A 27,597-nucleotide genomic window follows, 5' to 3' on the forward strand; every position below is an offset into this window, starting at 1 on the left:
CATTTTGTGGCGTAAACATCTGTATATTTTTTTTTCTGTAATTGGAAATGGATTAGATGCTTCCTCAAACGGATAAGATCAGGTTATAGGACATCTTTGGGGCAAACATGGGTTAATGACAGAAATCAATAGCCGCGGCATATACTACGATGCGTTCCACTTAATGCGGTATTAGTGCTTTAAGCCGCTACGATTTTTGTAGTCTGGGTTTTTTCAGAGTCCACCGTGTACATTAAGCACCCAAGCCCTTCCCCTTCCAAGATGTTAAGGAGAAATCTGGAGACAATAATAATAAAGCTTTTACTTTGAGCTACTAAATTACCAACTGATCATTGGAATGTGTTAGGAACAGTGTGAATTCATTTCCGTCCTCCGCCCATGAAAGAAAATAGCATGTCCATAGCTACCAAGAACATTCCGGCAAAATCCAAAATCAAATTACAAGACAACATGATATGAACAACTGCAGGACTACAAGATGTATGATTTGATTATCACTCGTACCCAAAGCTATGAAGAACTTTATTTCAGTGCATTCATATTATTATTGCAGTGTACAAGTTTCGCAAGGCCAAAACTTTCCAAGAAACTAACAGGGAATTCATCGCTTTACCTAACACACAAGGTCCATCTACAACCAAAGTCATTTTGATGGCTGTTTAGGAGAATCCTTTGATTCCTGCTTTGACCCTGACCTGGCTGCAGTTGCTGCAGCTGTCACGGCAGCAGCAGCTGCACCTACTTTTACACCACCTGCAGCTTTAAGAGCACCCGCAATTTTTGCAAATGCAGCTACTCCACCAACAAGGATAGCTCTTAGGGCAACTGTTGGTTTTATCGTCATAATGGTCTACCTGAGAAAAAGAATGCAGGTATTGCAATTCAAGCAGGTATATGTGAAATAGGACAAAAGATTTTGTAACAACCACCAAGGATAAATATAATAGAAGCTGAAATCACATGCAAGAAAGGTTAAAGCTGAAATCACATGCAAGACAAGATTATGTACCAAGTAAAGCTTTCCATACAATAACAGGAGAGAGCAGTTATCACATTGAGCAAAAAAGGAGTAGTCATATGACTCAAAAGATGCCAAAGTACTATTCAGGCAAACATAGTCCTGGGAGACCATTGCTAGTGGCTTGCTTAACCTTCTTCAAAAAGCATTCACAGCATGAGAAGAGATGTATTCTTACAGAACTAGTATAAGATTCACTGTCTACCATTGCCACCAACAGGCAATAGCTATAGACTATAAGAATCAACACAGTTCCTTTTTTTTTTTTCTTGCTCGTTGAGGAAAAGTTGCAAAGACAAATTGTCAAGTAATGTTCTGCTGTAAATTAAGATGGGTAAATTACTCAAAACCTGAAAACAACAGTCTTGGACAATTCTTAGACATATCCAATGAATGACTAGAGACTTCAGTAAGAGTGAAAGAACCACATGTTCTGACCTTCCTCTGTTTGAATGTGATGATATATTGTGCCTAATTTAGAGAACCTGCTCTAGTAAACTCCTGTAGATGAGGCATTAATGCCTCTTGCTGCAGCCTAGCAAGTTCCTTTTACATCTCATCACTGAAAATCCAAACAACCTAGCCAGCTCGTATTATTTTACCAGAGAAACAAAAAACAAGACAACCCCTTCACTCACAAAGCAAGATGATCATGGAATTCCCAAATGAAAACTATTACCCCTTTGCCATATTTTTTCTCCTCCGACTTCCCAACCACATATGCTTAAAAGTAAGCACCACTGCAATTGACTGATGCACTTGCAATGCGTGAGACACAAAAGTAGTATGGCCTAGCAATGTATTAATAGGCCAGAAGCACTATAAATATGCCCAACAACTTGGATTTGGACTTGAAAGTCTTAAAATGTTTATACTTGGGTAATTTCGTTTTAACAAGTTAAGCAATGTAGTACTCATGATTGCCGCACCTTTGCTCGCATCAATATATGCGCAGGGCAACAACCTCTATAGTCCATAAAGCTAGATCAACATAACAAAATCTTGCGATCCTTAAACTAAGAAACAAAGATTCAAACTTCGATACCAATTGCTTGCAATAAAACAGTATTTTCTGCCTTTTAATCCTTCCCAGAGCCAGAGCTCAAGATTAACACTTTTCAGCTTCAATCAACTTTTACATCATATCCCATTACTCAGCTCTAATGTGGTACCAGTATAATCTAACAGAAGTTGGCAACTCAAAAAAAAAAAAAGAAAAAGAAAAAAAAACACACACACACACACACATAAATGCACTGGGTAATTACGCAGTAAAAACAGTGTTGCTTGGCATTTCAGATGAGCTGTTAAATCTCATCTTATTTTAGCTGTATTCTCAAAGTTATTTTCAAGTACACAGCATCTATTTCCTGAATAAATGTTATACATAAAGAACACCATATGGAAACCCAAAAAAGGAGAGCTTCAAAGTTTCTATCAAGTTTACATAAAAATTGAATCTTCAACGTTATAATCGAACCTGAAATATCTGAAACTGGAGGGCCTCCACTAATTCTTCCGACGCTATGTAGATGAAAGAGAGGGAGAAGCTTTCACTGCTTTCCCTTTGGCCACCGTTTGGCCTTTGCCCTTCTCTCTCGGAAATGGAGTGGAGGTGAGCAAATGTCAGAGGGGACTCGCAGACGTCGGCGTTTAGTGACTCTTTTGGATTATATTCCAGTGCCCAAGATTTTATACATCATCGCCCTTTGCCCCTCGGAAGTTTCTCAAATTCCGGTCAACTTCGATTCTTGACTTGGAAAATGCATTTTTGCCTTTTGGTTTTAATGAGGTAAAATAAAACCAAGTTAGACAAAGCTCAATTTTATATGGCGTTTCTTATCTTTTTGGATAAAGAAAATAGTAATGCATTCTACTTAGTTTGGAGCAAACTAGACAGACTTGAATATGTAAATTAGTCGAATTACATGTGTTTCTTGTCTTTAATATTAATATTTGTAGTTAAAAGTTGAATTGTAAATTTTAGTAGGAGAAAATTATGTTGCCTGTGATAAATGATTAAGCCACCTATTAGAAGAGGATTAAACAAAACTATGAAAAATAGCCGACTCCCACGAATAAATCATAAATATGGAAACATGATAATTACCAACAAGAAGACCAGTACTTTTATACAATAGGAGACAGAAGTTAGTTTTGGAAGAAGAAATCAAAATTAAGAGATGACTTTGCATAATGCACCTTTTAATAGTTGTTGTTCTTGCACCTAATTATTATTAGCCAGGCTCTGGACTGTGACACATCCTTTTGTTCTACTACTGTTATAAGTATTATTTTAACTCATCCAAAAGTCCTCGAGAATCGATTTGTAAAGATAGTATCACAAAATCCTTTTTAATAGTTCTGCACAAGGAATAGAAATTTTCTTCAACAAGGTTGTTGATTAGTACTTAAAGCGATTAATATCATACCCTATACATACATATACATATTCAAGTTAGCACTATATATATATATATATATATCTTTTTTTATCAATTGTCATCCCTACTCCTATTCCAATCAGGGGAGGCTCAACTGAGCCTACGGGAGACCGATAAGGACAGAACCACCACCGGACCAGACTGGTGCACATCTGAATTTGAAGAAGAGCCACGAGAGTGGCAAAACTTTAAGGGCTTGGTGGTGGCCACCGGCCCAAGAGCTGGTGGTTATATATCTTCTTGTTTCCCTCTTGGATGGAAATGTTTGACATGCCAATTGACCAACTTGGCAAAACTTTCCCGACTATTATTGATCATTAATCTCACACACATACACACACACACATGCATGCATGTCAGTCATTCAATGGAATGGTTGTTTCCTGATATTCCTCACAAACTTGTCAACCAACCCTTAAATCTCTCACCATTTTTACCATTTCATCTTGTGTTTCTTCCAAACGAGAAAAGAAGGGAGAAGCACCCAAAAGAAAGCCAAGATCAAGAAAGCTTTCGTTTCCATCCCCGCCGGAGACGCAGCCGAAATCTCACACTCCTAAAAAGGAGAAAACATGCATAACACCAACGTCCCCATTGCAAGGGTTAACACCACCCAGGCTTGCGCTGCTTGTAAGTACCAACGCAGGAAGTGCGCTCCTGACTGCATTCTGGCCCCTTATTTTCCTCATGATCGCCAAAGACAATTCCTCAATGCCCATAAATTATTTGGAGTTAGCAACATCACCAAGATAATACGTATACTCGATCAACCTGAGAAAGACGCTGCCATGCGAACCATCATATTCCAATCCGATGTGCGTGCAAGTGATCCCGTTGGTGGGTGTTATCGGATCATACGCCAGCTACAGCGCCAAATCGAATACACAAAGCTCGAGCTCGACTTCGTTCTTCATCAGCTCGCCCTGTGTCGAGCCCAAGCTCAAGCTCAAGCTCAAGTTCAGGCTCATCAACACCAACGCCAGCAGCAAATGTTAGTGCCGGCCGAGGATGCTACGGATTCCACTAGCCAATATTGTGACATGTTTGGTGCCGATCCTTTGGGTTCGTACGAGCAGTTACACATAAATTATCATCATCTACAACCTCAACCTCCTCTCGACCAATACATTATCCAAAATGACAACAATGTCGCCTTGCAAGAAGTCGCTACGAATTCTTGGGGTATGCAGGGATCTTCATCGTCATCAATGATGCCCGTCACAACCAAGCAACATTCTGCTAATGACTGCAACGATTTCAAGCCACTGTTTGATGGCATATCGGATGATCCACACGACTTCAGATTTGAATCTGAAGAACCGATTGATCATCGCAGGTTTGTACTCAAAAAACTTGTGGATATGTTTATATATCGATGCTACAAAATCAGTACTAATATTTATAAGAAACTACTATGCGTGTGTGTATATGACCGACCATTAAATTGGATGCAAGTGAATGTACGCGTGTTTGTGTACATGTTTCACCAGCTTAGAAATGGCAGAGTGTATCCAGAAGATCGAAATATCCGTTATTAGATTAGGTAGGAAATGATCACCAAATATGGACATCACAACCGGACATTATAACCAACAAGTATCCAAGATTCCAAACCCAAATTTCTTGATAGAGACCTCAGCAAAAACCAAGCTAAGCGCAATCAAAAGCCCCAATCTCCAGTATGTTACATGTAGCTGTATAGTAGAATTTTTCCAATGGCCAAAATAACAAGAAAGATAAGATGATTAGGCAGTCTGTTTGCTGATAAACAAAAGGGGATTAGGCCACCTAGCATATGTATTAGAGAAGAACAATGTGGGGCAAAATGTATAGAACAAGAAAATATGCCTCTTTATTTTTGGAAAATTTTCATCTCATTAATCATGTATGCCTCTTTTTTTTTTTTTTTTTGCCTCTTTATTCCTTCTTCTACCTTTCTTGGTTAATTGATAAACCCCTTTTTTTTTTTTTTTTTTGATAGCGATGAGCAAGCAATGTTAAAAGGTGACCAAGCGGCTCTAAAGGAAGATGAAAGTTCATTCCATTGTGTTAGAGATCACCATGATCTCAAAGGTGCTCACTCATTGTTTACCCTCACCAAATGTAATACTTGAAATTGCTGTCTGCAAACTTTTGCGGAAGAGTTTCAAGTTCGCAAATAGTCTACCATAGAATGTGGCATAGCCTATCGCTGTTTGGTGAATACCATTAAGAAATTTGTTGTAGCCCTCAGATATAAAGTTTACACACTAAAGAGGAAATAAGATTTCCATTTTTTCGTTCCTTGGAGAAAATTTAGCGAATATTTTCATTGCATAGTATATCAAAACGATCAAAGTCTTTTGTGGTATGGGAAACACTAAAGAATTATTCTCCACCCCAGGCCAGATAGGCAAATATAGTTGCATTTATTTAGAAAGCAATTTCCTCTCTTGCACGTGAGACAATCTTTTGCAAACCACACACCCCCCCCCCCCCCCTCTTTTACTTTCCAAATGTTTAGCTAATGACATCTTGATAGAGTTCTGTCTTCGTATATTGAATTCTGTAGTGACTATGCCACATCATTATCAGGAAACAACCATCAGCGACTCCTCCTTTCTCCCCTAACATCTTGAAATTATAAATTAATTAACTCTTTCCATGCCCAATCTGATAAAGGGAGCTCCTGTTTTCTTCCATTAAAGAAGGGCTGAAGAGAAGCATTTTGCATGCAGCATAACTGCAGCTCAACAACAGACAAGTTTCCAGCCTCCCAGACCAGTTTCCAGTATTTTGCACTGGCATTTGATTTGCACGACCAAAAACACCGAGTTTTGCTCAATCAGTAACCCATAGCATCCATATCTGGCACACGATTTGCCATTGGGTTTTTCTCTCCTTCAAGGTCCACAACAGTTGCTTCAGCAGTAGTTAAAAGCAATGAGACACTGCAAACCACCACCAACACCAAGTTTTCCCAAAAGTCAAAAAGAACAGAGGAAAAAGAGCACAAAAAAGAATATAAGCAATTGCTTACTTCCCCAGAGCGAATAGAAAGCAAATCAGAAAGACAAGACCGCGTCTCTCACCTTGCAGCATCTACCAATGCTGTTCTAATAACTTTTAGAGGATCCATTATTCCAGTCTTCACCATATCAACATATTGACCTGATTCAGGCAAAGAGAGCAAGTGCATCATGAACACAGAGACAGTGAAGTCTATGAAATTCCCTACAGACATGCCTACATGTATAAATCCACCAATGCAGAAGTGACGATCTCTCAATCACAATAATATTGCTACTTAGTACAACTCCACTAAGCTCATTTACGTGGAACACAGTTAGCAACTAGGGAGTAACACGGAGCTATTCTCACAACTGGTGCAACAACAAAACAACAAACTGAAATAGGTGAAAAATTAGTTCCAAACCAATCAACACAAAAGTACAGCAGTTCCTATCATACAGTGAATACGAGCTTCAGGTCAGTGGTTTACAAAAATCAGCAGTGTCATCCGTGCGATTGAAGTCAAAGAACTCAAAGAATAAAAAGAACTCAACAGTAAAAAGAAAATTGTCTGATCAGTTCAAACAAAATTCAATTCACATAACTCAGCACATATCATAGGATTACTGACTTAGATCCTGTACATTTCATTGAAAGAACGACATAAACAATGAAGAGAAATACATGAACAGAAGCAGCTAATGTTTCAGGACAGTAGCAAAGCTAAGAATAAAACCATCAGAAATCAAAAGATTGAGAGCTGTATCTTTTTTCTCAGTTGAGGATTCAAAATTTTTTTAATATGACAAACCAATTCAGACCTGATAAATTACATAATGGCTGCTTCTGCAACTCAGTTTTAGTAAATATGGCTCTAAGGGAATTGCAGAAAGGCACAAACCTTTGGCAGCATCATATCCCAAATTAAGGTCATCTTGCTCTAATAATTTGCCAATGACTAAAGCACCATCACTGCCAGCATTTGAGACTATTGTAAGAGTTGGTGCCTGTAGCAAGAAGAAGTCCACAATCAGGGGATGGAAAGAAATGCTTGTAAGTCAACTCCTGGAGAAATCCACATAAAAGGAACCTTAAGGGCATTCTCAATTATTTGGATTCCCCTTCGCTGGTCCTCATTTGCAGCCTGAAGATGTCTCAGAGATCTTGCAGCATACAAGAGGGCCACACCACCACCTAAGAGAATAATTACCATGTTAATGTTTTTTATCGCTGAAGCTACAAGACCAAGAATAAAAGCCAATATTACCTGGCACAATGCCCTCTTCAATAGCCGCCCTTGTTGCATTTAAAGCATCTGTAACCCTATCTTTCCTTTCTCCAACTTCTGCCTCACTAGCCCCTCCAACCTGTAAAGGAGATACAGAAGTATAACAAGAAATAAAGACACAAGTCTAAAGAAGACCTATAGCAATAAAGGCCATACCCTGAAAACTGCAACACCGCCTGAGAGCTTGGACAACCGTTCCTGTGCTTTCTCCTTGTCAAACATTGCTGCACTTGTCTCCATGGCAGTCCTTAGCTGTTCAAGAATGTGTTGGTGATTAGTTTCTAAATGCCAAACACCTAGTATCTTGTGATCAATATCTACCTCAGCATTATCAAGCCATTGTCCAGATAAATGAGCATAAATAACTGTACTTTCATTGTGAAAGTTTACTTGAAGTAGAAGGATGGGAAAGATCAAAGGTGAAAGGCCTGGGAAGAAAGTATTCTTGCAAACTTTGTCATCTCACCATGAGCAAGAAAAAGACATAAAGGGCACATTGTCCTTTGTCTTGAAGAATCTCAGATAGTAATGGAAGTCAAAAAAGCAAAGTCCAATATCACAAAGAAGTAACCAAAGGTGAGTTTTTATTCGTTTTCCATAGATGAGGTGCATTGGTCAAGTTAGATTGTAAGATATCTACAGCATCTGTTAAATACACGAAAGGTCCCGACATTATTGGGTAGCAAGGGATAGAAGAAGCTTCACAAAACTGCATAGCTTCATCCACATATTTTAGTCATACTTGACAGACAATTCAGTATATATTATTCACCACTTTTAAAAGCTTGAGACCCACCAGCAGCAAAGTTCGATAAATGACAAGAATGACATCCAAATAAAACTACAATCCATCAGCACATAATAGCAGAAAAGCCATTGGTACCTGTTCACACCTTTCTTCAATCTGTTTCTTATCCCCGCCCCCATGGAGAACTATTGTATCATCCATAGAAACAGTAACCTGCTCCCAAGAAGCACAAACATGAGGGAAGAATTCAACAATATAACAAGTGCTTACAAGTGCACAAAAGTAAACAGACCTTTTTAGCATTACCAAGCATATGGATCTTAATTTTATCAAGACTCAGACCATTTTCTTCACTTATAACCTGCATAAAACATTTCAAGTCAAATAGTAAGGTGTAAAAGGCATAAAAATGAAAAATATTGGGTCTTCTCTGACCTCTCCCCCAGTTAAAATGGCAAGATCCTCTAAATTTGCTCTTCTGCTATCCCCAAAACCTGGAGCTTTAATGGCACACACCTAAAAGACAAGTAATGATGATTGACATCAAAGTGTGAAAAATAAATTTGGAAGTTAAACGATAAAAACCATACCTTGTTGCATATCTGATATCAAAAGTCAAGAAGTAAGTGGTTCTTAGCCAAGAAATGAACTACCTTAATCCCAGCTTGATGCTTGTTTATAATAAGCATTGTAAGTGGATCACTCTCCAAATCTTCAGCAACAATTAGGAGTGGCCTGTGATTCTATTTAGACGAGAAAACACACAAAAAGTTAAAAAAACCTTGCAACCAAACATTTACTGCATGACAGAGAGAACAAACAACCAGAAGAATGTCATTACCTTTACAGCCAGCTCTAGTATTCGAACAAGTGAGTTCATGTCCGAAATTTTCTTATCATGAATAAGGATCAAAGGATTTTCTAATTCCTGTGTACAGATACAACACCAGTTGCACAATGTGAATAGAGATCTACAGCATAGGGAAAAAAAGGACTTTCAGGCACATGAGAAAATATTGTTGCATGACATGTTCAAACATTGAGATTAAGATGAAGGTTCAGCAATATCATAAACAAGAGCAGACTAATTAGCGTCTCACACATGTATCTTTGTTTTTCTTTTCCCCTTTTGCATGTCTCACTAAACTGCTCTAAGCAATTTAGTAGAAGATTATAAAATTTGCTATCACACTCTATAGGCTATCCATATCTAAAAATCTGTCAACTGTAATCTAGTTAGGGGTTTGCAAAACATGATTTCGCTTACGCATTTCTGAGTCTTCGCATCTGTAACAAAATAGGGGGACATATATCCACGAGATAGCTTCATCCCTTCCACCACTTCCAATTCATCATCCAGAGTATTCCCACTCTGCAAGATTGCAAATTGGGATTAAATTTCAGCACAAGATTTTGAAAATAGCGTTCAGAGAATAAACTTAGATGCAGACTCACAGATACGGTTATGACCCCTTCCTTCCCAACTTTCTCCATTGCCCTTGCTATCAGTTCCCCAATCTCCCGCTCATTATTTGCAGAAATAGTAGCCACCTGTTACAGAAAGCACATGCCCATTTTGAAAAAAGACAATAAGACAAAAGCAATAATTAAGATTGAAGAAATATGCTTGTCCTGAATAAGCCACCAACTAAATCCAGAATTAAAAAGCATCTAGAAACAATTGCCACGGTATATCCATTTCCATGAGTTAAAAAGATTATCTAAAGCCTTAAACACATCAATTATTCCTTTAATATATTAAATATGGACATAGGAAGATTACTTGCAAATCACAGCCCACAAAAACTCAAGAAGGTAGAAGTAGGTAACTATAGTTCACTTTAACAACGTATTAACATAAATGATTCTGTCCAGGTGACTGGGTTAATGCTGCCTACTTTCCAGTTCCTGCGTTTATGCCACCTACAAAGTTAATTACTTCAGAATTTTTTCATTAAAAAAAAAAACTTTCAGTTATCACCTGTGTAATTTCTTCAGGTGTGCTAATCATCATTGCTTTGCTCTTTAGGTCCTGGATGACAGCATTAACAGCCATATTCATACCACTACGTAAATCCATCACATTTACACCCGCAGCCACAGATTTGTAACCTTCAGTGAAAATTGCTTGAGTAAGGACAGTTGCACAAGTAGTACCTGTTACAACAAGATTTCAGTTATGTGATTAGATTTCTTCTTTTTCCTGATGTCTAATGCCAGTTGCATTTTTTTTTTCAGTCAATAGGGATTCTGTACAGTTTGATATACAAGGCTAAGACATTACCGTCTCCTGCCGCAATGTTAGTAGCATTAGCAACCTGCTTCACAAGTTCAGCACCAACATTTTTCGCCTTATCCTTGAACTTGATGCTTTTGGCTACAGTAACACCATCTTTAGTGACCTTAGGAGCCCCATTGGTTTTCTCAATAATGACATTGCGGCCCTGTGTATAAGCATGAGAAAAAACAGGAAAATGTCAACAGGTTAAATGGTTTCTCTCCTGCTAACGCATTGATTGTGGTTGTCAGAAAAATTGTATTCAAATCTCCAACAAATTTTGGCTAACTAAAATTCAAAAATATTTCGCCACTTTCAAAGCTCACAAGCTCCAGCCATATTTATTGGATGTAAAATGATTCTCCGTCAATGCTTTACACCATGAAAAATTTGACATGCAAAATTAAATTATACATGAAAAAAGAAACTTTCTGTATTAGTATGGCCTAGGGAATTCAGGAATTACTTTTCACTATGTTCATGAACAATCACCATAACTGCAGCAGTCAGTGAAAGATTTTATTTCATTAAGCAAACGCAGAGTTAAGGTGGAACAGTAAGAACAGCAAGGCAACATCAAAAGTCACTCTGACATTTATATGTTCAAACGTTAGCCAATCCATAAAAACCTGAACACATCATACAAGTTTCAATAACTATTAAAGTATACAACAATGTCCTTTTTAGGAGAAACACAAAATGACCCATATACCTTTGGTCCCATGGTGACCTTAACAGCTTCTGCAAGTTCATTAACCCCCAGCAACATAGCTGCCCGAGCAGAAGTTCCAAAATTGATATCCTTGGCAACATAATTTCTGCTAGAGATAAAACGACTGCATACCTAACATCCAAAAATCACAAGGTGGCCCCAAAAAAAAAAATCACGGACCAATACATCCACATGAAAACAAATAAGCACCAGAAGCTAACTGCTTTGGTATTTAAATCGTTATATTACTAGAAACCTCCATTAGAGAATGAGTTCTATATAGTTCTCATTGCAAACCACCTTGCGATCAGAGTCAACAGGCAAAACAACTAACCAGTTCGTAAGCTAAATAAACCAGGAAAGCGTTTTCTTTCCTTTTTCTTTCTTTTTTTTTTGGGCAAACAGTAATAAATCGAGACATAAACATTCCTTCTCTCTTTTTTCCACCGGCAGCTAAAATGGGTGTGCAATCTCATCATTAAGCAAAACCCATGATAAATATTTTACTAAAAGCGCAACCTTGAAATAATTTGTATGTTCTTGTCAAGCCTATTTCGACATAAATGTCGGCACATAAAGAAGTGGAGGGATGAATATTAGTATTAGTAAATTCTAGAAAGTGCAAAATGTAAATTAACCGATGGCTTACATAATATTAGTACAAACTAGATTAAGGTAGGAGGAGCAAATAAATGGTGGGAAGGGAATTAGCATAGAGAGTTGGTTACCAATTTTTTGGTAGCAGAGGACCTGAGAAATGCAGCAAAGCAAGAAAAGAAGAAAAGAAAAAGAAGTTGTTAGCTTTACATATGTGGAGGGGCTGAGTGAATATGAAAAAGAAAAAAAGGTAAAAATCATGAATGCAACAAAAATTACCTGACTGATGAAGCAATGGCGGCAGCAACTCGGTACATACTATTATGATTCGCGAGAGAATAGAGAAAGATCCAAAGAGAGAGTGTTGGAAGGAAGGAGGGTTTAAGCGGGGGCCTAAAACCTCTCGTCGTCTAGCTTGGCTGGCTATAGCCTAAAATCAATCCCCGTTCATTTTTCTTGTCTCTGCTTATATTTTATTTATATTTATTCATTTCTTTATTATTGGTGCAGTTATTCTGGGGTGTGTTTTCACTCTTCACCAGCTTGGCTATTCTAGATTGGGCCTGAACCTAGAAGATCTTCACAATTGGATTTACTACTAAAATCGACAAACCCAAGGCCCATGAGAGGAGAGGTGGGGTATCAATCTTACGTGTCGGCGAAAAGCAAAGTTTTTGCATGGCTGGCAACCTCTAATTGGCTGATGACACTTACATTTCCGTTGGTCGACGTGGAAGTATGGAACTCCCGTTCCAGTTGAATTTTCCTTTGTAAACCTAAACCGGCCCAGAAATGAATACGCAGACAACAATTGCACAGCCAACTGCTGAGAAGAAGAAGAGAAGAAGCTCCGAAATGGCGGAGGACTCGTCGTCGCGGCTGGTTTTTGCCATTGCCTTACTGTCACTGTTTTCTGCCGGCCTTTCTATTGACGACAAATGTGCTGCTTGCACCGCCATTGCCGTCAGTGATCAATCTTCTTTTCTTTTCAAAAATTTGTTCTCCTTTATTGCTTCTATACAATATATTTCGCCAGTTTGTTCTTCAATTAATTTACGTTTTTGGATGCAAAATGGCTGGCGTTACAGTTCAGTCTCGTTGGTTCAACTGTTTTGATTTATTTTGCAGGAGGAGCTAGAGCGTGGTCTCATGAATGTAAGCTATTTTTATTTCCTAAAATTTACCTTTCTCTGGTGTTTAATAATTGTTTGTCTCGTTTAAGTGTAAATCTGGACTTGGATTTGTCAAAATCTCATATAAGCATCGATATTTCTTTAATTTGGGATGAAAAGAAACGGTAGTATTGTCATAATCTCGGTTCAATATGGACTTGGTTTTGGGTTTATGTTACATTCAGATTTTGGTCCTCGATCATTGTAGCTGTCTATTACTTGAAAGATTTTTCATAGTAGCTGTGATAGCTGAAGAATAGAGAATAGCAAAAGGAAATAAATCACAGGCAGCCGAACTGTTTAGGAATCCCACCTATATTTCTTAGCATGTAACCTCAAGTCTGGTTGCCAATCCCCATGTGTAATAGCAAGAAAACTTCAAAGCCTTTTAGATTCAAGGCTTATTTGTCGGTTGGCTAGTTTATGGACTCGTCCGATGAAACTGGCAAGTTTAGGATGGAATGAGAGAGACCCTTCTAATCATCTCCTTTGACTACACATTTGAAATCATATTCTGTGAAATTTTCTCTGAGGATTGATGGCATGCACCCCACAGGAAAGACCAAGAAATCATCTGGATATGAGACACCGGTTGGATGCTAAAGGTCAGCGCCAAGGAAAGGTAATAGATTACAGGTATAGATCTTAACAGATTCTATCCTCATTCTGGTTGGAATTGTTGGTTGTGTTGTGTTGCATATTTTGTGCTTGTAATGTTTAAGGCCTTATAAAAGTTGAGCAGAGAATAGGTGATTACACTCAAAATGGGTTATGGTCACGATTAAGGTCTGCTCTCAGATTGAGTTGCCATAACACAATTTCGGTTTCAACTTGGAGAAACTATCATGGCACAATTTTAAAGTCTTTGGGTTCCACGATAAATTCAAATACTGTGTATGACATGTAAACTTGCTTCCTACCTTTTGTAATAGACAAACCCACTCCACGCACACTTGTACATAGTCTTCGCAACAACTTAAAAGAAAATCACTTTCTTTTTTCTTCCGGTAATCAAAGGAAGCATTTAGTCATCGCATTGTCTAATCTCTTACTGTTCAAGATAACTTCTGATCTGGTGGACACTAAGTTGGCTGAATCCAGTTACCTGAACTCCAAATTTTCAATCAGAATCATCCTTGTGTGTGCTTGTGTATATGAAAGGCTGATAATTGCATGTCTACAATCTTTCAAACAGGGTAAGTGAATTGAGAGTGGTCGATCTTTTGGATGGGCTTTGTGAAAAGATGCAAGACTATACCCTTGAGAAGGTAGCATTTTCTAACTGACATCTTTGTTTGTGATCTCCACCTACAATTTAGTATTGCTTGTGTGTGTTTTACAACAAAGTTTGCTGTATTAGCAAAAAATTCCTTACGAATGATGTGAACAACTTGATAGTTTAGTCACACTTCCTGTGAGAATTTGCATCAATTATGATGATAATGCTTGTGCTTCAATTGGCAGGTAGACTCTAGCACACAAGTATGGATGAAAGTGGATAACTGGGACATCCTTAAAACCAGTAAGTATTTGATAATCACATGACTCTTTAGAGTACTTGAGCATATATCAGTCAATAACCATCATGCCTCTTAATAAAAAAATATCACTGTGGTTTAAGTTCATTTGACAAATCTGTTTCATTTACTAAAACGGCACAAGAAGGGATAACTGGACTACCTCTTGTTTAGCTTAATGACAAAGCGGGTTTGAAGTCCTGTGAGTTAAAAGAGTGTCTCTAACGCACTGGTAACACATGTTTGAGGTTTGGTTAAGATCTTACTACTTTCTGGTTTTGTGCAGATAAACAGGAAGCTCGAGCCTATTCAAAAGCTATATCCTCTTTCTGTGGAAGGTGAGACATGGAACAAGATGTAACTTCCTAAAAGGTCCTTTTCTTTTTCTTTCTATAATTTTATGTTGCACCACAGCTATTGCCTTGTAGTGTGCATTTTGCCCATCTTTGTTATGCGTAGACTTTGGTCATTCTGAAGCTTTTAACTGTGTGACTAGGTTACTTGAGGAAACTGAAGATGAGGTGAGCCACTTCTCCTTCCCTTGTCTATTTTAGTTTTGTTTGTGTGATGTCAATACTGATAGTGCCTGGAAAATAAAATTTATGACTGACCGACGTGAACGAATTGCTGTCAATTCTCAAATCAGTTGTCAGAATTGATAAAGAAAGGATCTGTTAAAGCTGGAAGTGTGAGCAAGGTTTTGTGTGAGGACCTTGGAAGATATTGCGATCAACCTAGGTAGTTTCAAGCCCTTACCATAATAGTTTTTCCAAGAGGGTGTAGTGTATTCCTTTTTTTGGGGGGGGAGAATGTACCAGTGTTGTGTATTAATTTAACAGTTTTTTAATTCTTGCAGTGACGATGATGGCAAAGTTATGGATGAGCTTTAAGGGAATTGCATTAATTTCTTGTGTCAGGCAAAGAGAGAGGCTGACCTAATAACTGAATTTGCCATGGTATTCCTCATTAACAGCGAAAGACAAGGAAGAAGAGTTACAGCATTTTCTCTAGTTACTCAAGCCCCTCTTTTTCCCCCACCTTCAAACTGCCACCCTGCCGTCTTCCCCTCTAATCTTGCTGCCATGATGCAGAACTTTTGAAACTTTACACTTGTAATTGTCCTCCTACGACCGGTTATCAATTATCTGTTTGAACATTTTGGAACTTTTAACTGGACTGGAGCTGAAATGTACTCTCGTATTTCATTGAGCTTTTAATGTTTGTTGAGAGTCTTTTTTGCCATGTTTATGAAGCAAGATGAAATCCTCGGTAACTCAATTTGAATTAGCTTGCTGAAGCACATTAATGTACTGAAGCCCTTTTGGTAAGTTATGGTCTAGGCTACATGATCAATGAGATCATCACAGCCCAGCAGGTATTCTGGAGGAACTCTAGTCAAAGAAAAGAAAATGGATACCCAGCCGACTCAGCCCTCTTCAGTCTTTCATGCACACCCAAACTTTTCGGAGGAAAGAAACAAGAAATGAATAAATGTGTTACTTTGAGCTAGATTTTACACGGAAACGTGATTAGGCTTTGTAACTCTGGGCAACTTGAACTACAAATCCTCTAATTTATACGCTATATTCGTCTGTAACATTTAGTATTCAAAAATGTAGACACGAATACAATAAACACGGAAATGGTTTCGACATATGTATTCGGATAAATGTTAAATCAATCGAGAAGATACTTTAGGTGTAAAAAGTTAAATCTCAATGCACCAGTACATACTACATACATATGTAGGCCTTATTTTCAATTTTGACATTTATCCTTCTTGCTTTGCCTCTCCCAGGTTTGATGTCAAAGGCACTTAATATATCACCATTTATATCTACATGCAGCCTTCTTATTTACCTCTTCCAAGTTTCTTAACAAAAGAGATTTTTTTTTTTTTCAAAAACAAAAGAAAGAAAAATTTTACTCTTTTTTTTTTTTTGGCCAAACAGATTATGAACTGTTTAAACTCACTATTATTTTAATTTTTAAATCCCTTCGTTACTCCCTTTTTTTTTTTTAAGTGTTAGGACTAAAATAGTTCGTTTTAGATGTTGGAGACTATATTGTGATTCTATAAAAATATGAGGGACTATTCTAGCAATTCAACCAACGGAGGCATTACGTTAGACGGATTTAGACGCCGTTAACCGAACAGCTGTAATTCTTAACGCCATTCATGCAAAATTCGACGCACAAAGCCATTCCCCAATTCCTTCCCGGCAGACCTAATTTACGTGAATCCATCCCCATCCTTCTCTAATAAACCCAATTCCCGGACTTTTTTTTCTTTTTTTGGGAAAAATATACTCGTATTCATAAAAAGCTGCAGTTTCAGTTCAGTTGGGCCCTCACCGGCGGTGGTCCTTTAGGTAATTCCTCTTTGATAAGCACGCTTGACTATTCTTCTTAGTTCTGATAATTTCTCGCTAGAAAGATTTTTCCCTTCACTTCTTTTTAGCTGAATTTTTTTAAACAGAAATGTAGATTTATGCTTAATTTACCTACGAGAACAGCTAATTGCATATTGTGTAGCATTTGACACTTTTGGTTTGATTGGGAATATAAGTCTAACAGGTTGCTTGATTTGAGCTGTGATTGCATATGAATGGTTTTATAGGTGCAGCTTTAATGGGGACTATGAAGATCGAACTCATTATTCATGCTGTTTTTTAAGATGGAGTTTCAGGTCAAATGAGTTAGGCTGTTACTTGGACGTCGTTCTGGATGGTTAACTCAATTTGTTCAAGTTAATATTTTGAAAGAAGAAACAAAAAAGAAAAAGGAGGGTTTAGCTATTTGGCCATTTTGATTTAGGATGGAGTCTAGTTCTGCTCCGGTAAACTCCAATTTTGAGCCTCGAGAAGATGTGGAGTTTGATTCTCATGAGGCAGCATATGAGTTATATAAAGAGTATGCCAAGTCTGTGGGGTTTGGTACGGCGAAATTGAGTAGTCGTCGTTCTAGGGCATCTAAGGAGTTCATTGATGCCAAGTTTTCGTGTATAAGATATGGAAATAAGCAACAGTCCGATGATGCTATTAACCCAAGACCTTCCCCTAAGATAGGTTGTAAAGCAAGCATGCATGTGAAGAGGAGGCCGAATGGGAAGTGGTATATACATAGTTTTGTGAAGGAGCATAATCATGACCTTTTGCCAGCTCAAGCTCATTTTTTTCGAAGTCATAGGAATGTTGATCCACTTAAGAACGATTCAAAAGTACGAAGAAGGAAGATTTTGGCTTCCATGACCAAACAATATGGTGTGTATCAGCCCTCTGGTCCAGTAGAGAATTTTATCCGGAATCAGCATGATAGAGGTCGGAGTTTGACTCTCGAAGAAGGAGATGGCCAGGGTTTGCTCGATTTTTTTATGCATATGCAGGAAGAAAATCCAAGGTTTTTCTATGCAGTAGATTTTAATGAAGAGCATCGACTGAGAAATGTGTTTTGGGTCGATGCTAAAGGTATAGATGATTATGCTTATTTTAGTGACGTCGTGTTGTTTGACACCACATATTTCTCAAACAAGTATAAGCTCCCTTTAGTTCTTTTTATTGGAGTGAACCATCATATCCAGCCCATATTGCTCGGTTGTGCATTGATTGCAGATGAAACTGTGTTTACATTCGCTTGGTTGATGCAAACATGGTGCCTGGCAATGGGGGGCCATGGACCGCAAGTTCTACTGACTGATCAGAACCATTCAATGAAAGCAGCTGTTGCAGCTGTCTTTCCTGATACGCGTCACTATTTTAGCCTGTGGCAAGCATTGGATAAGATTCCCAGACAACCTCAATATCTTAACCTTTGGCATGAAACCTTTTTGGCAAAATTTAGGAAATGTATACACAAGTCATGGACTGAGGAGCAATTTGAAAAGAGGTGGTGGAAGTTGGTTGAAAGATTCAATCTTCGGGATGATCAGTGGATGCACTCACTCTATGAAAATCGCAGACTATGGGTGCCTACTTTCATGAGGGATTTCTCTTTTTCTGGTTTGTCTGTGGCTTCAAGATCTGAGAGCCCGAGCTCTTTCTTTGATAAATATGTACTTGCTGAAACTTCTTTGAAAGAATTTGTCAGACAATATCAGTTAGTCCTGGAAGACAGGTATGAAGAGGAAGCTAAAGCTAATTTTGATGCTTGGCATGAAACACCCGAGTTGAAATCTCCTTCACCTTTTGAGAAACAAATGTCTCTTGTATATACTCATGAAATATTCAAGAAGTTTCAAGTGGAGGTGTTGGGAGCAGCTGCATGTCATCTCAAAAAAGAAAAAGAAGATGAGTCCAGTATAACATATGCTGTCAAAGATTTTGAAAATAATGAGGATTTTATGGTGGAGTGGAGTGAACAGAAATCAGAAATATATTGCTCGTGCCGCTCATTTCAATACAGAGGCTACCTATGTAGGCATGCCATTGTGGTTCTCCAAATGTCAGGTGTTTTTACCATCCCATCCAAATATATATTGCAGAGGTGGACAAATGCTGCCACAAGCAGGCATTCTATTAGCGAGAGATTGGATGAGGTACAGAATAAGGTCCGTCGATACAATGACCTGTGTCGACGAGCCATAATATTGGGGGAAGAAGGGTCATTGTCTCAAGAGAGTTATAACATTGCAGTTGGTGCCATAAGAGAAGCTCAAAGACAATGTACAAGTGTGAGTAACTCTGCTGACAATAACTTGAGGACAGGCACCTCAACAGCACTAGCAATTCATGGTACTGAGGAAGCAAATCAAGGTGATATTGCAATGGATGTAGGGGAGGTGCGAGGTAATATGGTGACGCGGACGAATAAAAGCTCTAAGAGAGCACATTCTGGAAAAGAAAGAGAAAGTGAAGTCAGCAATTCTAATAGGAAAGGGAAGGTTAGTTATTCTCTATCTCCACTTTTAATTGGCTTTTCATGTTTGTCAAATTGTCTACTGTTTAATGAACTCCTGTCTGATATACTTTTTGTATACTGCAGGTGGCAATGGAGCCCGAAGCAGCAAATGTTGGGTCACATGGCGACTTTCACTCAGTGGTTTGTCATATATGCTCTCTAATCCTCTTATTTAACTAAAAAAATGTGGTTATGCTAGATTGTTAGGCTTGGAAAAGATGTTAGTTGTGATCATGTATGCGCATTGGGCAATCTATATGAAACATCTTAGACTTTTTGTTTTGATCTTCTATTCCTTTTGCAGAGAATTAAGACTATATTTTTTTCTCCCCCATAAAATATTTTGCTGACTGTAATATCTGGAAAATGTGGTGCAAATTTCAAGAGGAAAAAGAACTTATTAACTTGATTTATGTTCTATTAACTCGGTTATTAACTTATCACATCTGGTGCGAGCAATTTTGGATTTATGCTCTATTGAATGGTGCATGAAACTTTCTTCTTTCTAGCACCTTGTTGGGTCTCTAAGCTGGCTTTGCTGAGTTGGTTTTGTGGTTATGCAAGCATTTTGTTCTAGGATTTGTAAAATTACATAAGATAATTCTCTTTGCGTGGAAAAATAAGTGAACAATGAACTAGTGGTAGGATGCTTACACGATCAATCAACTTTGATTTTCAGCTTAAAATTGGATTCTGTATTGGAGGATGACTTATTAGTTTCCATGTTGAGCAGGATATGCCCAGTGGCTTGGAATATCCTGCCATGTATCCAAGATTTCTTACAACGCTGTTAAGAAGCGGTGACATGAGCAAGAGAAGTGTGGAAATGCTTGGCGAAATGTTGGAGGAATAAAGCTGAATTTACCAAATCTAGTGGATGTTGAACTTACGAGAGAGCTTTTTGTCCCTGTTGCTGATGCTGGCTTTCTTTGATTCACTACATTTGGAATATGCATGATCGTTTGACCGGCATATTGCCACACTACAGAAGATGGAATCCAGCAGCATTGAAGACCAAGGGGCGGCAAGCTCTTCTCGCGTGTTGCTAGGAAACAAAATATACAAAAATCGATCGGTCAAGCACTAACCCCTTAGGATTTCAATCTTGGAAAAGAAAAAAAAAATCCAATTTTTGCAACTCTGCATACTCTTAACATCTTTCAGGACACAGTCTGTTTTGCCTGCTGAATCCTGGCTCTACTCCAATGCAAAAGCACCCTTCGTTTTTGAGTAGCATTAGGGGGTACCACAAAGCATAAATGTACATACTGAGAACGTTTAGTCAGTGTTGTGGAGCTTACGACGGTGCTGATGCTCCGATGGTTTTTTTTTTTTTTATCTCAAATTTTCGCAAAAATCAACCTGAAATAACAGGATTCTCGACCTTGTCGCATCCCACATATGGCCTAGGGGCAAATTCCCTGAAGAATCAACATCACGATTTTAAATCAGAAAAATCAACGTAAGAATAAAAAATGATAGTGCTCCATGATTGGAGAAAAAGAAATAAAGAAACACTGCAAAGTTGACAAAGACTAAACCGTGGCTCCACCGCAATTAGCTGGAGGCACCCAAGCCCCAGAGAGCAAGTAATGTGTGCTTGCTGTATTATCTAAGCCATAGCACATATTAATGACCAATCATAGGCTCAGCTTATCATCAAGGAATAATAATACGAATGAATGAATAATATTTATGTTCGTGTAATAACATTTGCTAACCTTATCCCCATCATTCATGTCTTTGCTCATGCTTCTTCAGATGCCAATTAATGACCAATTAACGAGCAGCTCGAAAGCTCGATTGAACTCGACTCGATAAGGCTCAAGTTCGACTCGTTAATTGTGGTAAACGAGTCGAGCTCGAACTCGAGATATGCTCATTTAATTAACAAGTCGAGTAAGCTCGACTCGTTTGTTATCCGAGTAGCTCGATTAGGCTCGACAAGAAAGGGTATATATGTCATTTCACAATTCAAAAATATAAAAATTGAAAATTATAGATTTTTATTGGGGTTAATTTGCATGAGCTCGAGCTCGGCTCGTTTGATGAGCCGAATCCGAACTTGATTCGAGTTAAGCTCGAGTCGAGCTTGGCAGCCAAATACTCGGCTCAATTAACAGCTCGGGTAAAGACTAGGTAGGCATAGAATTTTGCATGGTGGGGTCTCTTCTTGTTTTCCTTTTATGTTTCAACTTCCTTCTTCGGACACACGTTAACTAACAAGTAGCAGACTGTATGACAGAAACCCATTTGGTTTGGTCAATAAATCATACTTATCATGGATCACCATGGAAGAATTGTCTAGAATTGTCTTTGGGAGAAGGGGGGGGGGGGGGGGCCACTCTCACGTCTCATGTCCAACCAGAAATTATTTTATGAGCATATGCTTATTGTTTTCTTCGTTTCTTTCTTTTCTTCTTTTTTTTTCTTTTCTTTTTTGTGGGGTAAATTGAGCTTGCATTTCTTTACTCCACCGACAGAAAGCAATTTCCGGCCTACCAGCTGAGTGCTGGCTCATTTTGATCCCATTAACCTTCTTAAATATATATATATATATATATATATATAGTGAAACCTCTGTAAATTAATAACTTGAAAACTATACAAAGTCTAAGAAGTTTTAAATAATCAAGAGGCATCCATCTTGGGACCATGCACAATCAATCTTGCAATCTCAGCTTAGACAACGGATGTTCCTGCATCTAAAGACAATAGTAAATTGTTTTCGACATTGCAAAATTCGTTCTGTGGAAGGAATAGCCTCAGAGAACTTAAATGATCCTTTAGATGAAAAAGACATTGATGATGATCTCAAAACGATAATCAATGATTTGGGCTACCGTAATAAAATGGATATAAATTACCTATTGAATTTTTTGTGTGGAAATGATACTACAAGTTTAGAGGTTAAACTATACTTAAGCAGGTAGCGGGTTTCATTAAAATTTCGTAGTTCGTTTTGGGGGCATGACTAAGCCTAAAATTCTAATCCCTTCCTTTCTGTTTCTTCGTTTCAATAATGATGAAATAACGGATTAACGAAATTGCTTGCACGAATTATAATCTTTTGGGATATGGAAATTTAGAAATGATATTCTGTTATTCCTTTGTGAAGTAAATTTTGCAAGATACTTCCAAAAAATGTTTAAGCACCAGTTATTAGTTGTAAAAAGTTATATATATATATATATATTCTAAGGGTGCTCCTTTGCGTAATTTTGAGTTACCATTCAATTTGTAGAATCCATATTCAAAATATGTCGTCCCCCTACACTACATTGGGAAATGAGGGTACAAATTTGGCCCTTTCTTTGCAGCTACAAATTTGATCATCTTTTGAAATCCATAATTGCCATAATTCCCAGTAAACGAAAGAGGCAAAGACATTGGCACAATCAAAATCACATATCAGTTTTTGAGATTAATTTCACAAACAATTTTAAGTATGTATAGCAAAGAATTACCTCAATTTCTATCAAAACAAATTAAAAACAAACCCTATTTCCAACATCGATGTGCAACAAAAAAAAAAAAAACTATTCCCTAATAGAAACAAACCATATACCCACAAACCCAAAAAAAAAAAAAAAATCAACGAACTACTAAAAAAAAAAAGCGCTGTAGCAAACCACAACATAGAAAATTAACAAAACTTTTTTTTTTCTTTAATGCTAACTCCCAAGAAATCTCTTTGAGCTTAGACCGTCCATTTCCAGATCTTGATTCGAAGGTCAACCTTACACTGGATATTGGATGTAGTCGCGGTGGTTGGCGCCTTTCCGGTGGGAACAGCAAGCTTGATCCCTTCACAGGTGACCTTTATTCCAACTTTCTTTGTTTTCAACCCTCCAACCTTCACTTTCACCTTAGTATTCAGCTGAACTTTCAAGGGCAAGCCGCCGTTCTGATTCTTTAAATCAGATTTTAACGTAGAAATCTGTGTAGCGTCCAAACTTTGACCTGAGCTGGAGATGACAGTTTTTAAAGTGGTAGTATTCTTAGTCCCGTGTTCGAAACTTGGGAAGGATCCATCACCAATGTCAACCCCGTCGGAGAGTACGGAAACATTGATGGGATCGTAAAAGAACTTGATTTTCTTATTGGGGTTGCGGGCAACGAGCGTGAAGTTGAATTTGGAGTTGACCCCAGTGGAGGTGAGGTTGAAGTGGGACAGTTGAAGGGAGGAGACGCTGAAGTTGGGGCGGTGGGGACGGTAGATAACCCAGAAGACGGCCCCGGCTACGGCGACGAGGACAAGGATGAGGATGATGAAGAGGGTTGTCCAGAGGCAGCAGGAACAGCAGCAGCTGCGGCTGTGGCGACGCTTGCTGAGTGATTGGGGGCGGTAGACAGGGCGCGTGGTGTTATTATAGAGCTGGCCTTTGGTGGGTGGAAATGTTGGGTTCACGGCTGCAGCGGTGGTAGTGGTGCCGTTGGCAGCGGCCTTGGCTGCCGGGTATACTCTATCTGCCATCGTTTTGGTTTAACACTCTGTTGTTCCGGTCCCTGCCTTATATGGCTTGGCTTCTTTCTCTCTTTCTAGTCTCTATTGACTGCTGAACTGTATTTGGAATCGGATTTTTCTTTCTTGAATGGATAGAAATACAGGCACAAATGCTATGTGTCTATATGTAGATTGCAGGAAAGAAATGGGGAAGGAAAGAGAGATGAGGGAGAATTGGAATTTTGAGTTTTCGGGGTGGAGGAGATGGATGGAAGGTAGAATGGCAATAGAAAAGTTAGGCGGGGAGAGGGACAAGAACTCTATAACAACTACTACAAATAATAGAAGGTCCAAGCTATAATTAGCTATTCGTAACTCTTAATCTAAAGGATACGTCAACAGTAATTTTTTTTTTGTTTTTTTTTAAGGATATATATATTTTTATTGATTTAACAACTTTTCATTTTGCTTTTGCTTTTACAAATTTTTATGGCAGGAATTTGGTAGAGGAATAGGACGAAGAGTAGTCACTCTTTTAACCAAAAAATTGTCACTGAATGGCTGATGGCTCGCGGGCCGCTCGCTCGCGAGATACTCGGATTGATCGAATTCGAATTCGAGTTCAAATTACTCGACAAAGAAAACAAGTTGAGTTTCGAGCATTATTATGTGTTACTCGAGTGCTCGTCGAATAGCTCGAGTATTTCTTATTATTTATACAATATATTAATTATGATTATGAAATGACCAATAAGGGTATATAATTTACTCCCGTCGTTCCAATTATTTAGTCATATTTGGGAAATTCAACTTTTTAAAAATAGTGGTTTGATTGTAATATTTGTGCTTCTTTTTTTAATTTTACTCCCATAAATTCAAATTTTAAATTTGAATGGTAACATACATATGATTAGAAAAAAGGGTTATATTGGAAAGTGAAATTAAAAGGTGCTTTGACTTTTTTAACATGACAAATGTTTTGGGACATCCCAAAATGAAAAGTATAACACTTTCAATGGGACAGAGGGAGCAGAGAAATTACACGATATCTTGTATGCTTTGTGAAATTCTTTAATGGCAAAAAGATAATATTGTAATTATATACAGTAATAATTACTTTCAAGTTCGGACGAGCTTTAATTGAGCATCGAGCTCGTTAAGACTCGTTACTTTTATCGAATCTTAACGAATCGAGCTCGAGCAGTATCACAACTACATCGAGTCGATCTCGAGTTTAGATATCACTGCTCGATCGAACTCGAATTCAAACTTGAGTAGTACCCTTATTCTTCGAGTTTGAGCTCGAGTTGGGTGCCACTAGAACTCGACTAGACTTGAGAGCACCCCTCACCACTTCGACGCAAAAATTGTCACTTTTGTTAAAAACGTGTTTTGTTCAATTATTGAACATTTTCTATAGCGGTTACCGAAACCAAAATTTGTTATTAAGAGTGAGTAATCAATGTAGTGTATATAATATTCGGAAATTGGAAATTTGTTTAACTTATTTTTACATATGTTGACTAGAAAAATCGTGCATTAAGCTTGATCAAACTTACTAGTGGCTTATGCAGAATGATAATAATATGTAAATTTGGAAAACAAAGTCAAAGAGAAGATTGAATTGAACAGGGCATCTGAATTAATTCTCTCTCTTAAAACGTTTTAAATAGTAGCTCAAAAAATTGAAAGATGTGTGATTATTATCTTAAATTGAAGTTGTCTCCACAAAATTTCATACTAATGATGACGCACTTATGAGCAAATCACAACCATAACTCTTTATCTCTTCCTTTTTTTTTTTTTTTTTTGATATACTCTGAACGTGGAGTGGACGCTCCTCCGCAGCAATTGGACATGCGATTTGCAGGGGCGTTTCCCCATCACCAACTATAGTGAGCTTATGAATTGTGAGGTTAAGACTTTGTGCGGAATCCCCATCATATTTTGTGTGTGGAAGCAGTTGTTAACCACGTGTGAGAGCAATCCATCGTATAGGCGCTCGACTCCCCATTTACGCCCGCACATCAAACCAATCTAATTCGCATCACTGTACTGAAATTTGAGATTCTACTACTTTTCGTTGTAAACAATAAAGGAATCAATATTCTATATACACTGACACATACTTTAAATTTAAATTTAAAATCTAAAATTCGCATATATATCATGCATTCAATCGTAACAATAGATGCACTGTTAGTCAGTCAGTATATATAAGATTTACTCAATAATAATAAAAAAAAATCTTTTGCTTTGCAGGCTATAGTTCTGGCCTAAACAAATCATAGCCCCGAAGACTTAATGCTACTAATCTACTTCATTCACCAAACTTAACTTCAAAATAACTCCTTATTCGTACAAAATGTTGTATAATGGTAAACAAGAAATCCACAAATTATTCGCACTCGAGATCAGTCTCAATAATACGAAACAAAGACAAATTCAAAACATATAAATGATCAAGCAAAGCTTAATCGATCCAACTAAGCTCAAGTCAACCACAGTCCCTATGTTAGGGTTCAAATTCTCCGTTCTTTCTCCTTGCGTCTTAAATCTTCTTACTCCTCATGTGCCAGGGAAAAATTATTTGAAAAAAAAAAAAAAAAAGGTCCCTACGTTAGGATGTGCTAAAATTTAATATTGCATGGGGCAAGAATTAGTGGGATAGGGATGGTGAAGGGTCCATTTGGTGGTGTGATTTTTCACGTCTTAAAGTGCACCAACGCAATAAGTTGGGCAAGGGAAGTAGGCAATTGGAGAAGTACCTGATCTGATCCGATGAAAGATTCAAACAATTTGATTTACTAATAATGAAGTTGGAGGGGAACCCAACACCATCCACGACCTAATTTCTGAGTGTTCTTGTTCATGTAACTTGCTTTTGCAAGCAATTTCTACGACCTTGTTGACTGAATGAATGGTAGGCATTTGTTTATTTAACTAATAATTTACCATCTATATTGCAACCGCGTGATAATGCCTTAGTGGTTTGGGTTCTCCAGTCCAGTGTTTACATACGGCAGGCAGTTCTTCTTGATTTTCTAAGATAAACCGTGTTCATCTTAGAGCGCGTGTCAACTGTCAAGATAATAAATGGTCTTCCTTTTTCCTTTTTCCTTTTTCCTTTTTTTTTTTTGGCAAAAATCTACTTATGCAGTTATGCGTTGCCAAAATGTGACTTCGATCATGGGTATTTGGATTGCGATTTTCCTCAGAAAAATTGTGTCGTTGTCCGTGAACATATTTTTCTATCACCTTTTTATTTCACATATATTAAATTGTTACAGTAATTTTTCTACAGAAAATCCAGAAAAATGCATTTGGAGCAGCATTTTTCAAAATTAGCAAAATAAATTCTTTGATATTTGTACACCCGTTGTTTACTATCAAACCCCCCCCCCAAAATAAACAAAAAAAAAAATAAAAAATAAAAAGCCTAGTTACTCAATAAAATTCTCAAGTTATTAGTCTACCCTGTTTTCAGCT

General features: G+C 37.8%; 6 protein-coding genes across 8 annotated transcripts; 3 read left to right on the plus strand and 3 right to left on the minus strand.

Annotated features, from left to right (window-relative positions):
• Positions 1-338: 338 nt before the first annotated feature.
• LOC113767960 lies at positions 339-2,711 on the minus strand. Its single transcript, XM_027312166.1, has 2 exons — positions 2,499-2,711; positions 339-854 (listed from the first exon to the last, which is right to left on the minus strand). Exon 2 carries the CDS (start codon positions 842-844, stop codon positions 644-646), a length of 201 nt encoding a protein of 66 aa, XP_027167967.1. The 5' UTR covers positions 845-854; positions 2,499-2,711; the 3' UTR covers positions 339-643.
• A 1,323-nt stretch (positions 2,712-4,034) lies between these two features.
• On the plus strand, positions 4,035-6,072 carry LOC113767852 (LOB domain-containing protein 22). The gene is made up of 3 exons (XM_027312056.1): positions 4,035-4,798; positions 5,444-5,535; positions 6,014-6,072. The coding sequence occupies exons 1-3, from the start codon at positions 4,035-4,037 to the stop codon at positions 6,070-6,072; spliced, it is 915 nt and encodes a 304-aa protein (XP_027167857.1).
• Positions 5,957-12,497, minus strand: LOC113768352 (chaperonin CPN60-like 2, mitochondrial). Its single transcript, XM_027312673.1, has 18 exons — positions 12,356-12,497; positions 12,208-12,229; positions 11,480-11,611; positions 10,774-10,933; positions 10,471-10,646; positions 9,945-10,040; positions 9,757-9,861; positions 9,331-9,417; positions 9,143-9,232; positions 8,925-9,005; positions 8,782-8,850; positions 8,625-8,702; positions 7,898-7,993; positions 7,721-7,820; positions 7,544-7,647; positions 7,355-7,460; positions 6,534-6,612; positions 5,957-6,392 (listed from the first exon to the last, which is right to left on the minus strand). The coding sequence occupies exons 1-18, from the start codon at positions 12,391-12,393 to the stop codon at positions 6,287-6,289; spliced, it is 1,725 nt and encodes a 574-aa protein (XP_027168474.1). The 5' UTR covers positions 12,394-12,497; the 3' UTR covers positions 5,957-6,286.
• Positions 12,498-12,882: 385 nt separating this feature from the next.
• On the plus strand, positions 12,883-16,007 carry LOC113768284 (protein seele). The gene is made up of 9 exons (XM_027312569.1): positions 12,883-13,039; positions 13,205-13,231; positions 13,805-13,884; positions 14,444-14,516; positions 14,713-14,770; positions 15,052-15,103; positions 15,262-15,286; positions 15,412-15,503; positions 15,622-16,007. The coding sequence occupies exons 1-9, from the start codon at positions 12,932-12,934 to the stop codon at positions 15,653-15,655; spliced, it is 549 nt and encodes a 182-aa protein (XP_027168370.1). The 5' UTR covers positions 12,883-12,931; the 3' UTR covers positions 15,656-16,007.
• A 979-nt stretch (positions 16,008-16,986) lies between these two features.
• Positions 16,987-20,946, plus strand: LOC113768861 (protein FAR1-RELATED SEQUENCE 4-like). 3 transcript variants are annotated; one of them, XM_027313368.1, is made up of 4 exons: positions 16,987-17,137; positions 17,386-19,644; positions 19,746-19,802; positions 20,395-20,946. In XM_027313368.1, the coding sequence occupies exons 2-4, from the start codon at positions 17,584-17,586 to the stop codon at positions 20,512-20,514; spliced, it is 2,238 nt and encodes a 745-aa protein (XP_027169169.1). In that variant the 5' UTR covers positions 16,987-17,137; positions 17,386-17,583; the 3' UTR covers positions 20,515-20,946. The 3 variants fall into 3 exon arrangements, with proteins under 3 accessions (XP_027169169.1, XP_027169171.1, XP_027169170.1); XM_027313370.1 differs by having other exon boundaries at positions 17,443-19,644; XM_027313369.1 differs by lacking the exon at positions 16,987-17,137 and having other exon boundaries at positions 17,249-19,644.
• Positions 20,947-23,050: 2,104 nt separating this feature from the next.
• On the minus strand, positions 23,051-24,421 carry LOC113768271 (NDR1/HIN1-like protein 6). Its single transcript, XM_027312551.1, has one exon. It carries the CDS (start codon positions 24,136-24,138, stop codon positions 23,362-23,364), a length of 777 nt encoding a protein of 258 aa, XP_027168352.1. The 5' UTR covers positions 24,139-24,421; the 3' UTR covers positions 23,051-23,361.
• Positions 24,422-27,597: the final 3,176 nt, after the last annotated feature.

The sequence above is a fragment of the Coffea eugenioides genome, chromosome 4, assembly GCF_003713205.1.
Source record: "Coffea eugenioides isolate CCC68of chromosome 4, Ceug_1.0, whole genome shotgun sequence".
Lineage (NCBI taxonomy): Eukaryota > Viridiplantae > Streptophyta > Magnoliopsida > Gentianales > Rubiaceae > Coffea > Coffea eugenioides.